Source organism: Mobula birostris, chromosome 3 (genome assembly GCF_030028105.1).
Source record: "Mobula birostris isolate sMobBir1 chromosome 3, sMobBir1.hap1, whole genome shotgun sequence".
NCBI classification, from domain to species: Eukaryota; Metazoa; Chordata; class Chondrichthyes; order Myliobatiformes; family Myliobatidae; genus Mobula; species Mobula birostris.
This window is the reverse complement of record NC_092372.1, coordinates 180302253-180316378: the sequence shown is the minus strand read 5'-3', so window position 1 is coordinate 180316378 and position 14126 is coordinate 180302253. Positions and strand designations below refer to the sequence as shown.

The 14126-nt window shown below is 43.1% G+C and overlaps 1 protein-coding gene across 1 annotated transcript in view; it reads left to right on the top strand.

Annotated features, from left to right (window-relative positions):
- Positions 1–14126, top strand: part of cubn (cubilin (intrinsic factor-cobalamin receptor)) — a 392255-nt gene that overhangs the window by 272805 nt on the left and 105324 nt on the right. Inside the window, 2 exon segments of the mRNA XM_072254425.1 lie at positions 4425–4617; positions 6127–6203. Of these exon segments, the coding sequence (XP_072110526.1) occupies positions 4425–4617; positions 6127–6203 (270 nt within the window).

The window sequence follows — 14126 nt, the reverse complement described above, 5'->3', positions numbered from 1 at the left end:
TTTTCACGTTATATGTTAATGATTTCAATAAGGGAATTGATGGTTTTAAGACCATAAGACCAAGGAGCAGAAGTCAGCCATTCTGCCCATCGAGTCTGCTCCGCCATTTTATCATGAGCTGATCCATTCTCCCATTTAATCCCACTCCCCTGCTTTCTCACCATAACCTTTGATGCCCTGGCTACTCAGATACCTATCAATCTCTGCCTTAAATACACCCAATGACTTGGCCTCCACTGCTGCCCGTGGCAACAAATTCCATAGATTCACCACCCTCTGGCTAAAAAAAATTCTTCGCATTTCTGTTCTGAATGGGCGCCCTTCAATCCTTAAGTTATGCCCTCTCATACTAGACTCCCCCATCATGGGAAACAACTTTGCCACATCCACTCTGTCCATGCCTTTCAACATTCAAAATGTTTCTATGAGGTTTTGTGGCTAACTTTGCAAATGATACAAAGATAGGTGGAGGGACATGTAGTGTTGAGGAAGCAGGGAGTCTGCAGAAGGACCTGGACAGATTAAGAGAATGGGCAAACTGTTATGAGACGCTCAAACTCTGCAAAGTATGGTTAGCTGGCATGGCCCCTTTAAAGTCCCGCTAATTGGCAGTGATGTTCTGGGCACCAAGAATTGAGTATTTAAAGAGCATCCGAACTGAGAGTAGGTGCTCAATCATAAGCCTTACTTGTGATTTTGTCTAGTGTTTGTTTTGTGTTCAGTTCTCGATCCAGTTCAATACCGTGTCTCGATCCTTACTTCAGATACTCCAGTATTTGGATCGAAGCCATTCTTGTCAAGGACTCTCATTTCAGCACGATCGAGCCAACGTGGACCCAGCTGGGTATCGGATCCCTTTTGTCAGCTGTGGCAAGCCACAGTGAGAAAATTTCAAGACAGCCTGAAGATATGCAACTTCTAGATCGCTGTGTGCCAACTATTACAGGTGGGAAGCCTAAGTCACTCTGTGGAGCCAGTATGTCTTCCAATCCCGGAGAGATTGATGGTGACCCGCGTTCTTACTGCGGCTTTCTCATCCAGTGCTTATTTGTATTTGAACTCCAGCCACCCCAGTTCCCTTCAGAGCAAGGAAAGGTGGCCTTCATTACCTCTCTTCTGATGGGAAGAGCCCCGGCCTGGGCCAACGCGTATAGGGAATGTAGGTCAGAGATTTGCTCAAATTCGGAGGAATTCATGGCCAGCATGAGGAAGACGTTTCATCGACCCACTGGAGCCAGCTGAGCCTTGGACCAGCTGATGAACATTCAATGGGGGGGATGGTCAGCGGCCAACTATGCAATCGAATTTCAGACCCTGGCCCAGGAGAGTGGTGGGGACAGGGAAGCCTTGGCCACACTATACCTCCACGGACTATGAGATGAACTGAAAGATGTCCTAGCATAACCCATTGGTGGACTGGAGGAAGGGTAGTGGAAAATCATTACTTGGTCCAGCTATTGTAAGAGGGTATGTTTGCAGCATGGTGCTCCAGCAACCAGCCTCTCCTGTGACCAACGACCAATAAGGCGGCAGCCTTTAGTGTGAGATAACCCGGAAGCTTCTGGAGACCAGCCCTCAAGGATGAACAAGCTGGTTCCAGCCAACGGGACTGTGTGAATCCCAACACTGTCTAGTGGGGACGCCTAGGGAACATGAGAGAGGGAATCTTTAGTTCAGGAGATCAAGGAAATGCCCGAGCAGTCTGGAAAACTTGCAGCTAGGCTCAAGGGATCCAACCGTTAGGCCTCAAAGAAGGGAAAGACTCCTTTATGCTGCATCTTCTGCCCAAAAATATTCAGCACTTTTAGCATCTCAGCTGAACAGAAAGATATATTATCATATTTCAAATTAACCTTTCTGCGCATTCTGTTACCAATCTGCCCTCAGTGCAATCTATTTCTAATTTTGCCATTTATCAGTGGGCCAATTGCTTTGGCAGGAAATTGATTGTTACAGATAAGCAAGAATAACATAGAGGGCTAGCAATGTCAATGTTATGATTTGCTAACCTTTACTGCTAGAGACTGGAGCTGCTTTTTCAAATCCATTAGTATTGACTTCTGGTTTTGTCAAAGGCCATCTTATTGACAGAAATTGAATAATATGCTACTTGCATTTTGGTGAGTATATGAATAAAATTAGGGATTAAAGAACAATTTCATTCAGCAAACTGCCAGGTATCAGGCATTGGCTTCTGTGCAAATCACAGTATCTGACAGTCCACTCCTTTTCTGAACCCACTATTGTGTTCAGTGATATGCTGAAGAGAGAGTCTGGATGGATTTTCCATCTGGCTTTATGCCTTGGAGGACTGGTTCAGAGATAGTGACCCCATGGAAAAGGTAAACAAAATGCAAGAAGCAGATATATAACCTTAAAAGTCAAAGATCAGCTGAATAGTTAGTGAAAGATAACCAAGTAAGGTGAGTACAATCTAGCTTGATAGTTTAACAACACAGTTTTCTCCAAGTTACTAGTAATTTTGGTGAACGGAAGATGTGATCTGTCTCTGGGTGTGTGTGTGAGGGGGGGTGTGGGAGCAGTATATCATGGTCTTAGAAATGACTTTTAAGTATTGAGAAAGTATAGTATTCAAATGAATTGAATTGATTTTATTACTTGCATCCTTCATATACTGTATGTGAGGAGTAAAAATCTTTACGTTACATCTTTTAAACGAGTAATGTGCAATTTATAGTAACTTATAATAAATAGTATGTGTAACAGGACAGTCAATATAACATAGAAATACATTTGTATCAGCATGAGTTAATCAGTCTGATGCCCTGGTGGAAGAAGCTGTCCCAGAGCCTGCTGGTCCTGGTTTTTATGCTGTGGTACCATTTCCTGGATGGTAGCAGCTAGAGCAGTTGGGATGACTCAGGTCTCCAGTGATCCTTCCGGCTTTTTACACACTTGTCTTTGTAAATGTCCCGGATAGTGGGAAGTTCACATCTTACAGATGCGCTTGGCTGTCTGTACCACTCTCTGCAGAGTCCTGCAATTCAGGGGAGTACAGTTCCCATACCAGGCAGTGATGCAGCCAGTCAGGATGCTCTCAGTTGTGCCCCTGTAGAAAGTTCTTAGGGTTTGGGGGCCCACACCAAACATTTTCACCTGTCTGAGGTGAAAGAGGTGCTGTTGTTCCTTTTTCACCATACAGCCAGTATGTACAGACCACATGAGCTCCTCGGTGATGTGTAAGCTGAGGAACTTAAAGCTGTTCACCCTCTCAACACCCTCAGATCCATTGATGTCAATAGGGGTGAGTCTGTCTCCATTCCTCCTGGGGTCCACAACCAACTCCTTTGTTTTTGCGATATTGAGGGAGAGGTTGATTTCTTGATACCATTGTATCTGGGTGATGACTTCTTCTCTGTAGACTGCCTCATTATTATTTCAGATTAAGCCAATCAGTGTAGTATCGTCAGCAAATTTAATTGCAGATTGGAGCTGTGGGTCGTGAAACAGTCATGGGTATACAGAGAGTAAAGGAGGGGGCTTAGGACACAGCCCTAAGGGGCTCCTGTGATGAGGGCAGAGGTGGGGGAGCCCACTCTTACCACGTGCCAGCAATCTGACAGGAAATCCAGGATCCAGCTCCACAAGGTAGGGTGAAGGCTGAGGTGTCATACTTCCTTAAATTATTTTTACAATGTAGATCTGAAGAGAAAGGTAACTTTAATTGTCTGTCCTTGAATCCCCTGGAGAAGATGGAACTGTGATTTTTTCAATCACTAGTTAGTAAAGATATTCCCATAACTGAGCTCCAGTGTTTTTACTAAACCATGTTGATGGAAAAATGCTTTATGCTGTAGCCAAAGGTAATGTTTGATTTTGTGTGTTCTGTGCTTTTGTTTAACATTTGTGTGATAGAGGTCATGAGATGCAGATGTATTATCAAAGGACCCTCGGTGATTTTCCATAGCAATTTGTGTGGCATCAACTGTGCAAGGATTTTAAGACACTGAATAGGAAACCAGAAACAGTTTTTTAGCCGGTTTATGTCAAGCTCACACATTATTTATTCGTCAAAGTTTAAAATGTTACCTGTGCTGTATAAATAACGCTTTACATTTATAGCCCAGAAAAAAAGTTTAGAGCGAATCAAATTCAATTTATTGAGTTAAGGCACAGTTGGAAGATATTCGAGGAACACACACAAAATGCCGGAGGAACTCAGCAGCCATGGGATCATCTCTATGGAAAAGAGTACAGTCGACTTTTCAGGCCAAAACCGTTCATTAGGACTCCGTGTGGGTGTTGCTTGGATTTCTAGCGTCTGCAGAATTTATCTTGTTTCTGGCAGGAGGCTATTCCCCCAATCCAGCAATGTCATCTTCTTGTTGAATAATCAAGTTGGTCCTATTCTCTTTATTAATTAATCATGGGCCAAGCTGTTAATGCTACATTTTCTTTTATAGATGATTCGGTATGTGCCAATGATAATTTGAAGATATACAGTGGGACTACATCAAATGGAGCTCCTGTTGCTACTCTTTGCGGTTCTGTTATCCCTGCTCCAATCAGTGTCCATGGCGCAATGCTATTGATCTTCAGCACAGACAGTATTAATACACATAATGGATTTGTGGCAAACTTTCATTTAGCCTATGAGTAATTTATTGTGGAATTACCAATACAATTGTACAAAATTCTTGCTTTATTTTTAGGAAATGAACTCCCGATATTGTCTTAAAAAAGTGCTTTTTTAATCTGCAAATGCTACTTTGCCTCTGTAACCAAGAGAAAGGAACCATGCTTGCATCTTTAAGTTCAAAGTTCATACTGTATATGTCACCATCTACAACTCTGAGATGCATTTTCTTGTGGACATGCTCAGTAAATCCAATATCCATAATAATGAATGAAAGACTGTTCATCCCGTTGGTGCAATCAATGTGCAAATACAAAAAGGAAGAAAAATAAATAATAAAAATAATAAATAAGCAATAAATATCAAGAACATGAGATGAAGAGTCCTTGTGAGTTCATTGGTTGTGGAAACAGGTCAGTGCTTTGACAAGTGAAATTGAGTTCTAAGTAATTAGAGTCAGAAGTACAGCACAGAAACAGGCCCTTCAGCCATCTAGTTCATGTCAAAAGCATTTAAACTGCCTACTCACATCGACCTCTATACCCCTACCATCCACACTTCTCTTAAACCTTGAAATCGAACTTGCTTGCACCGGTAGCTCATTCCACACTCTCATGACCCTCTGCATGAAGTAGTTTCCCCTCATGTTCTCCTTAAATTTTTCACTTTTTACCCTTAAGCCATGATCTCTGGTTGTAGTCCTACCCAACTTCAGTGGAAAAAAACCTGCTTGCATATACCTTGTGTGTTGGCACATGGCCAAGTGGTTAAGGCGTTTCTCTAGTGATCTGAAGGTCACTAGTTCGCGCCTTGGCTGAGGCAGCATGTTGTTTCCTTAAGCAAGGCACTTAACCACATATTGCTCTGCGACGACACTGGTGCCAAGCTGTATGGGGCCTAATGCCCTTCCCTTGGACAACAGTGGTGGAAAGGAGAGATTTGCAGCATGGGTAACTGCTGGTCTTCCATACAACCTTGCTCAGGCCTGCGCCCTGGAAACCTTCCAAGGCGCAAATCCATGGTCTCACGAGACTAACAGATGCTGAAAAATACCCCTCAGAATTTTGTATGACTCTACAAAATCTCTTCTCAAATCTTCTACATTCTAAGGAATACAGTCCTAACCTACTGAATCTTTCCTTCTAGGTCCAAATCCAGCAATATCCTTGTAAATTTTCTCTGTACTTTTTCAACCTTGTTTGCATTTCTCCTGTATGTAGGTGACCAAAACTGCACAATACTCCAAATTAGGCCTCATCAATGTCTTATACAACTTCAACATTACATCCCATCTCTTGTACTCAATATTTTCATTTATAAAGGCTAATATGCCAAAAACTTTCTTTGCTGTCCTATCTACATGTGACGCCACTTTCAACAAATTATGTATCTGTATTCCCAGATCCCTTTGTTCTACCGCGCTCCTTAGTGCCCTACCTTTCATTGTGCAAAACCTATCCTGGTTGGTCCTACTGAAGTGCAAAATATTGCACTTGTCTGCATTAAATTCTATTTGCCATTTTTTTCAGCTCATTTTTCCAGCTGATCCGGATACCCCTGCAAGCCATGACAGCCTTCCTCGCTGTCCATTATTCCCAGTTTTGGAGTCATCCACAAATTTCCTAATCTCGTTAACCACATTATCATCCAAATCATTGACGTACAGTCAATAACAAACAGCAACAGACCCAGCATCAATCCCTGTGGCATGCCCCTAGTCACAGGCAACCAGTCGGAGAGTCAGCCATCTACTACCACTCTCTGGCTTCTCCCACAAAGCCAATGTCTAATCCAATTTACTACATAATCTTGAATGCTAAGAGACTGAACCTTCTTGACCAACCTCCCATGTGGCACCTTGTCAAATGCTTTCTTTAAAGTCTATGTAAACAACATCCACTGCCTTGCCTTCTTCCACTTTCCTGGTAACTTCCTTGATAAAATTCTACAAGATTAGAATTCTCCACAAGATTAGAAGGGGCAAGGGGGGGGAGGTGTTCCATTGCTTGTCAGAGAAAATATAACAGCGGTGCTCTGGCAGGATACATTAGTGGACTCGTCTAGGGAGGCTATTTGGGTGGAATTGAGGAATAAGGAAAGGTGTTGTGATGCTCATAGGGGTGTATTATAGACCACCTAATGGGGACCGAGAACTGGAGGAGCAAATTTGTAAGGAGATAGCAGATAGCAGAGTAAGGTGATATGAACTGGGCTTGTACTCGTTGGAATTTAGAAGATTGAGGGGGGATCTTATTGAAACGTATAAAATCCTAAAGGGATTGGACAGGCTAGATGCAGGAAGATTGTTCCCGATGTTGGGGAAGTCCAGAACAAGGGGTCACAGTTTGAGGATAAAGGGGAAGCCTTTTAGGACCAAGATTAGGAAAAACTTCTTCACTCAGAGAGTGGTGAATCTGTGGAATTCTCTGCCACAGGAAGCAGTTGAGGCCAGTACATTGGCTATATTTAAGAGGGAGTTAGATATGGCCCTTGTGGCTACGAGGATCAGGGGGTATGGAGGGAAGGCTGGGGCGGGGTTCTGAGTTGGATGATCAGCCATGATCATAATAAATGGCGGTGCAGGCTCGAAGGGCCGAATGGCCTACTCCTGCACCTATTTTCTATGTTTCTATTTGTAGTAAGCACAAGGTTGTGATTGTGGGAGATTTTAATTTTCCACACATAGACTGGGAAGCCCATTTTGTAAAAGGGCTGGATGGTTTGGAGTTTGTCAAATGTGTGCAAGATAGTTTTTTGCAGCAATACATAGAGGTACCAACTACAGAAGGGGTAGTGTTGGATCTCCTGTTAGGGAATGAGATAGGTCAGGTGACAGAGGTATGTGTTGGGGAGCACTTCGGGTCCAGTAATCACAATACCATTAGTTTCAATATAATTATGGAGAAGGATAGGACTGGACCCAGGGTTGAGATTTTTGATTGGAGAAAGGCTAAATTTGAGGAGATGCGAAAGGATTTAGAAGGAGTGGATTGGGACAATTTGTTTTATGGGAAGGATGTAATAGAGAAATGGAGGTCATTTAGAGGTGAAATTTTGAGGGTACAGGATCTTTATGTTCCTGTCAGGTTGAAAGGGAAGGTTAAAAGTTTGAGAGAGCCATAGTTTTCAAGGGATATTGGAAACTTGGTTCAGAAAAAGAGAGGGATCTTCAATAAATATAGGCAGCTTGGAGTAAATGAGGTGCTCGAGGAATATAAAGAATGTAAAAAGAATCTTAAGAAAGAAATTAGAGCTAAAAGAAGATACAAGGCTGCTTTAGCAAGTAAGGTGAAAATAAATCCAAAGGGATTTCTACAGTTATATTAATAGCAAAAGGATAGTGAGGGATAAAATTGGTCCCTTAGAGAGTCAGAGTGGACAGCTATGTGCAGAGCCAAAAGAGATGGGGGAGATTTTGAACAATTTCTTTTCTTCGGTGTTCACTAAGGAGAAGGATATTGAATTGTGTAAGGTAAAGGAAACAAGAAGAGTAGTTATGGAAAGTATGACGATTAAAGAAGAGGAAGTACTGGTGCTTTTACGGAATATAAAAGTGGATAAGTCTCCAGGTCCGGACAAGATATTCCCTAGGGCCTTGAGGGAAGTTAGTATGGAAATAGCAGGGGCTCTGACAGAAATATTTCAAATGTCATTAGAAACAGGGATGGTGCTGGAGGATTGGCATATTGCTCATGTGGTTCCAGTGTTTAAAAAGGGTTCTAAGAGTAAACCTAGCAATTATTGGCCTGTGAGTTTGACGTCAGTGGTGGGTAAATTGATGGAAAGTATTCTTAGAGATGGTATATATAATTATCTGGATAGACAGGGTCTGATTAGGAACAGTCAACATGGATTTGTGTGTAGAAGGTCATGTTTGACAAATCTTATTGAATTTTTTGATGAGGTTACTAGGAAAGTTGATGAGTGTAAAGCAGTGGATGTTGTCTATACGGACTTCAGTAAAGCCTTTGACAAGGTTCCACACGGAAGGTTAGTTAGGAAGGTTCAATCGTTAGGCATTAATATGGATGTAGTAAAATGGATTCAGCAGTGGCTGGATGGGAAATGCCAGAGAGTAGTGGTGGATAACTGTGTGTCAGATTGGAGGACGGTGTGTAGCGGTGTGCCTCAGGAATCTCTACTGGGTCCAATGTTGTTTGTCATATATATCAATGATCTGGATGATGGGGTGGTAAATTGGATTAGTAAGTATGCAGATGATACTAAGATAGGTGGAGGTGTGGATAATAAAGTAGGTTTTCAAAGCTTGCCGAGAGATTTAGGCCAGTTAGAAGAGTGGACTGAAAGATGGCAGACGGAGTTTAATGCTGGAAAAGTGTGAGATGCTACATTTTGGTAGAACTAATCAAAATAGGACATACATGGTAAATGGTAGGGTATTAAAGAATGCTGTAGAACAGAGGGATCTAGGAATAATGGTGCATAGTTCCCTGAAGGTGGAATCTCATGTGGATAGGGTGGTGAAGAAAGCTTTTGGTATGCTGGCCTTTATTATTCAGAGCATTGAGTATAGGAGTTGGGATGTAATGTTGTTGTATAAGGCATTGGTAAGGCCAAATTTGGAGTATTGTGTTCAGTTCTGGTCACCGAATTATAGGAAAGATGTCAATAAAATTGAGAGAGTACAGAGGAGATTTACTAAAATGTTGCCTGGGTTTCATCTCCTAAGTTACAGAGAAGGTTGAACAAGTTAGATCTTTATTCTTTGGAGCGTTGAAGGTTGAGGGGGGACTTGATAGAGGTGTTTAAAATTATGAGGGGGATTGATAGAGTTGACCTGGATAAGCTTTTTCCATTGAGAATGGGGGAGATTCAATCAAGAGGACATGAGCTGAGAATTAAAGGGCAAAAGTTTAGGGGTAACATGAGGGGGAACAACTTTACTCAGAGAGTGGTAGCTGTGTGGAATGAGCTTCCAGCAGAAGTGGTTGACGCAGGTTCGATGTAGTCGCTTAAAGTTAAATTGGATAGATATATGGACAGAAAGGGAATGGAGGGTTATGGGCTGAGTGCAGGTCGGTGGGACTAGGTGAGAGTAAGAGTTCGGCACGTACTAAAAGTGCCGAGATGGACTGTTTCCTTGCCGTAATTGTTATATGTTAAGTTAGACATGACCTACCACGCACAAAGCCATGTTGATTGTCCTTAATCAGTCCATTTCTATCCAAATATTTATATATCCAGTCCCTTAGAATATGTTCCAATAGCTTTCCCACAACTGATGTCAGACTCACCATAGCTAATATTTAGAGCCTTTTTTAAACAGTGGAACAACATGGGCTATCCTCCAATCCTCTGGTACCTCTCCTGACACTAAGAATGTTTTAAATATCTCTGCTAGAGCCCTGGCAATTTCTGCACTTACTTCCCGTAATGTCTGAAGGAAACACCTTGTCAGGCCTGAGGAATTTATCCACCCTGATTTGCAAACATCTGCTCCTCTGTAAACTGTACAGGGTCTACGAAGTTGATGCTGCTTTGCTTCATTTCTATAGAGTCTGTGTCCATCTCCTGAATAAACACAGGTGCAAAAATATTCATTTAAGACCTCTCCCATCTGTTTTGGCTTCACACATGAATTACGATTCTGGTCTTCCAGAGGACCAATTTTCTCTTTGCAATCCTTTTGCTGTTAACATATCTGTAGAATTTCTTGGGATTCTCCTTCACCTGTCTGCTAGAGCAACTTCTTGCCTTCTTTTAGCCCTCCTAATTTCTTAATTAAGTGTTCTCTTTATTTCCTGTACTCCATAAGCACCTCATTTGTTTTAATTGCCTACACCTGCTGTGTGCCTTTTTTCCTCTTAACTATGGCCTTAATATCTCTTGAAAATCAAGGTTCCCAACACTTGTTATCTTTACTTTTTATTCTGACAGGCACATACATGATTTGGTGTCTCAAAATTTCACGATTGAAGGCCTCCCACTTACCAAGTACACCTTTGCCTGAAAATAGCCTGTCCCAATCCTCCCTTGCTAAATCATTTCTGATACCATCAAAATTGGCCTTTCTCCAATTCAGAATCTCAATCCACAGACCTGACCTATCTTTTTGCATATTCACTTTGAAGTTAATGACATTGTGGTTACCAGATGCAAAGTATTCTCCTACACAAACTTCCATCACCAGCCCTCTTTTCATTACCTAATAGTAGATTCAGTATCACACGCTCTCTCAGTCAGACTTCTATGTACTGATGAAGGAAACTTTCCTGAACACATTTGACAATATCTGTTCTATTTATAAGATCATAAAACCATAAGATATTGGAGCAAAATTAGGACATGTGGCCCATCAAGTCTGCTGTGCCATTTCATCATGCCTGATCCAATTTTCCTCTCAGCCCCAATCTCTTCCTTCTCCCCATATCGCTTCATGCTCTGACCAATCAAGAATTTACCAACCTTTATCTTAGATATACATAAAGACATGGCCTCTACAGCTGCCAGTGGCAAAGAATTCCACAGATTCACCACCCTCTGGCGAAAGAAATTCCTCCTCACCTCCATTCTAAAAGTACGCCCCTCTGTTCTGAGGCTTGCCTTCTGGTCAGACTTTCCCACCATAGGAAACATCCTCTCCAGGCCTTTAACCATTCAACAGGTTTCAATGAGGTTATCCATTATTCTTCTGAATTCCAGTGATTATAGGCCCATCAAGCACTCTTCAAATGACAAGCCATTTAATCTTGGAATTATTTTCATGAACCTCCTTTGAACCCTCTGCAGTTTCAGCACATCCTTTCTAAGATAGGGGCCCAAAACTGCTCACAGTACTCCAAGTGAGGCCTCAACAGTGCTTTATAAAGTTTCAACATTACATCCTTGCTTTTATATTCTAGTCTTCTTAAGATGAATGCTAACATTGCACTTGTCTTCCTCACCACAGACTCAACCTGCAAATTAACATCAGGGATTCCTGCACAAGGATCCCCAAATCCCTTTGTGCCTCAGTTGTTTTTGTATTTTCTCTCCATTTAGACCCTTTCATTTCACACAAAATACTCTGCAGATGCTGCGGTCAAAGCAACACTCTCAACATGCTGGAGGAACTCAGTAGGTCGGGCAGCATCCGTGGAAATGATCAGTCAATGTTTCGGGCCGGAACCCTTCGTCAGAACTGTAGAAGGGGCAGAGGCCCTATAAAGAAGGTGCGGGAGGGTGGGAAGGAGAAGGCTGGTAGGTTCCAGGTGAAAAACCAGTAAGGGGAAAGATAAAGGGGTGGGGGAGGGGAAACAGGGAGGTGATAGGCAGGAAAGGTGAAGGAGGAATAGGGGAAAACACAATGGGTAGTAGAAGGAGGCAGAACCATGAGGAAGGTAATAGGCAGCTGGGGGAGGGGGCAGAGTGACATAGCGATAGGGGAAGGGAGGGGGAGGGAATTACTGGAAGTTGGAGAATTCTATGTTCATACCAAGGGGCTGGAGACTACCTAGACGGTATATGAGGTGTTGCTCCTCCAACCTGAGTTCAGCCTCATCATGGCAGTAGAGGAGGCCATGTATGGACATATCTGAATGGGAATGGGAAGCAGAGTTGAAGTGGGTGGCAACCAGAAGATCCTGTCTGTTGTGGCGGACGGAGCGGAGGTGCTCGACGAAGCAGTCCCCCAATCTGCGTCGGGTTTCACCGATGTAGAGGAGGCTGCACCGGGTGCACCGAATGCAATAGATGACCCCAACAGTCTCACAAGTGAAGTGTTGCCTCACCTGGAAGGACTGTCTGGGGCCCTGAATGGTGGCAAGAGAGGAGGTGTAGCACTTAGGCTTCCAGGGATAAGTGCCAGGTGGGAGATCCGTGGGGAGGGACCGATCCCCGCGGAAAGCAGAGAGGGGTGGAGAGGGAAAGATGTGTTTAGTGGTGAGGTCCTGTTGAAGGTGGCAGAAGTTGTGAAGGATAATGTGCTGGATCCAAAGACTGGTCAGGACAAGGGGAACTCTGTCCCTGTTGTGGTGGTGGGAGGTTGGGGTGAGGGCCGAAGTGTGTGAAATGGAGGAGATGCGGGTGAGGGCATCATTGATGATGGCAGAAGGGAAAACGTGATCCTTAAAGAAAGAGGACATTTGAGATGTCCTGGAATGGAAAGCTTCATCCTGGGAACAGATGTGGCAGAGACGGAGGAACTGGGAATAGGGAACGGCATTTTTGCATGTGGCAGGGTGGGAAGAGGTATAGTCGAAGTAGTTATGAGAGTCAGTGGGCTTGCAGAAGATATCAGTGGACAGTCAGTCTCCAGAGATGGAGATCGAGAGATTGAGAAAGGGGAGAGAAGTGTCAGAGATAGACCAAGTGAATGTGAGGGCTGAGTGGAAGGTTGAAGTAAAGGCGATGAAATTGACTAGCTCAGCATGGGTGCAGGAAGCAGCACCAACGTAGTCGTCAATGTAGCCCTCTTCTACCAAAATGCATGACCGTACACTTCCCAACACTGTATTCCATCTGCCATTTCTTTGCACAGTCTCCTAATCTGTCTGTCCTTCTGTAGCTTTTCTACTTCCTGAAAATACCTTCTCCTCCACCTATCTTCATAAGTCTGCAAACTTTGCAAAAAATCCATCAATTACATGATCCGAATCTTGACATATAACTTAAGGATTGGTCCCAACATAGACTGCCATGGCACACCACTAGTCACTGGCAGCCAACCAGAAAAGGCTCCCTTTATTCCCACTCCTTGCCTACTGCCCATCAGTCACTACCTTATCCATGCTAGAACCTTTCCTGTAATACCATGGACTCATAGCTTGTTAAGCAGCCTCACGTGTGGCGCCTTGTTAAAGGCCTTCTACAGTATCTAGTGCTTTTACGGTATGGGATTCCCAGCCAATATGGCAAAGTTAAAATTACCTACCATAATAACCTTATGTTCCTTGCAACGGTCTGAGATTTCTTTACAAATTTAATCCTCTAAATCCCTAGGACTGCAGTTGGCCTATAATATAGCCCCATTAATGTGGTCATACCCAAGGAGAAAAGTAAAAGTGGCAGGCCGACAAATCCAGGGCAAGCATCAAAAAGGGCCACTTTTCAACATAATTGTATAAGGGCTAAGAGAGTTGTAAAAGAGCGCCTGAAGGCTTTGTGTGTCAATGCAAGGAGCATTCATAACAAGGTGGATGAATTGAAAGTGCAGATTGTTATTAATGATTATGATATAGTTGGGATCACAGAGACATGGCTCCAGGGTGACCAAGGATGGGAGCTCAACATTCAGGGATATTCAATATTCAGGAGGGATAGACATGAAAGAAAAGGGGGTGGGGTGGCGTTGCTGGTTAAAGATGAGAATAACACAATAGAAAGGAAGGACATAAGCCGGGAAGATGTGGAATCGATATGGGTAGAGCTGCATAACACTAAGGGGCAGAAAACGCTGGTGGGAGTTGTGGACAGGCCACCTAACAGTAGTAGTGAGGTCGGAGATGGTATTAAACAGGAAATTAGAAATGTGTGCAATAAAGGAACAGCAGTTATAATGGGTGACTTCAATCTACATGTAGATTGGGTG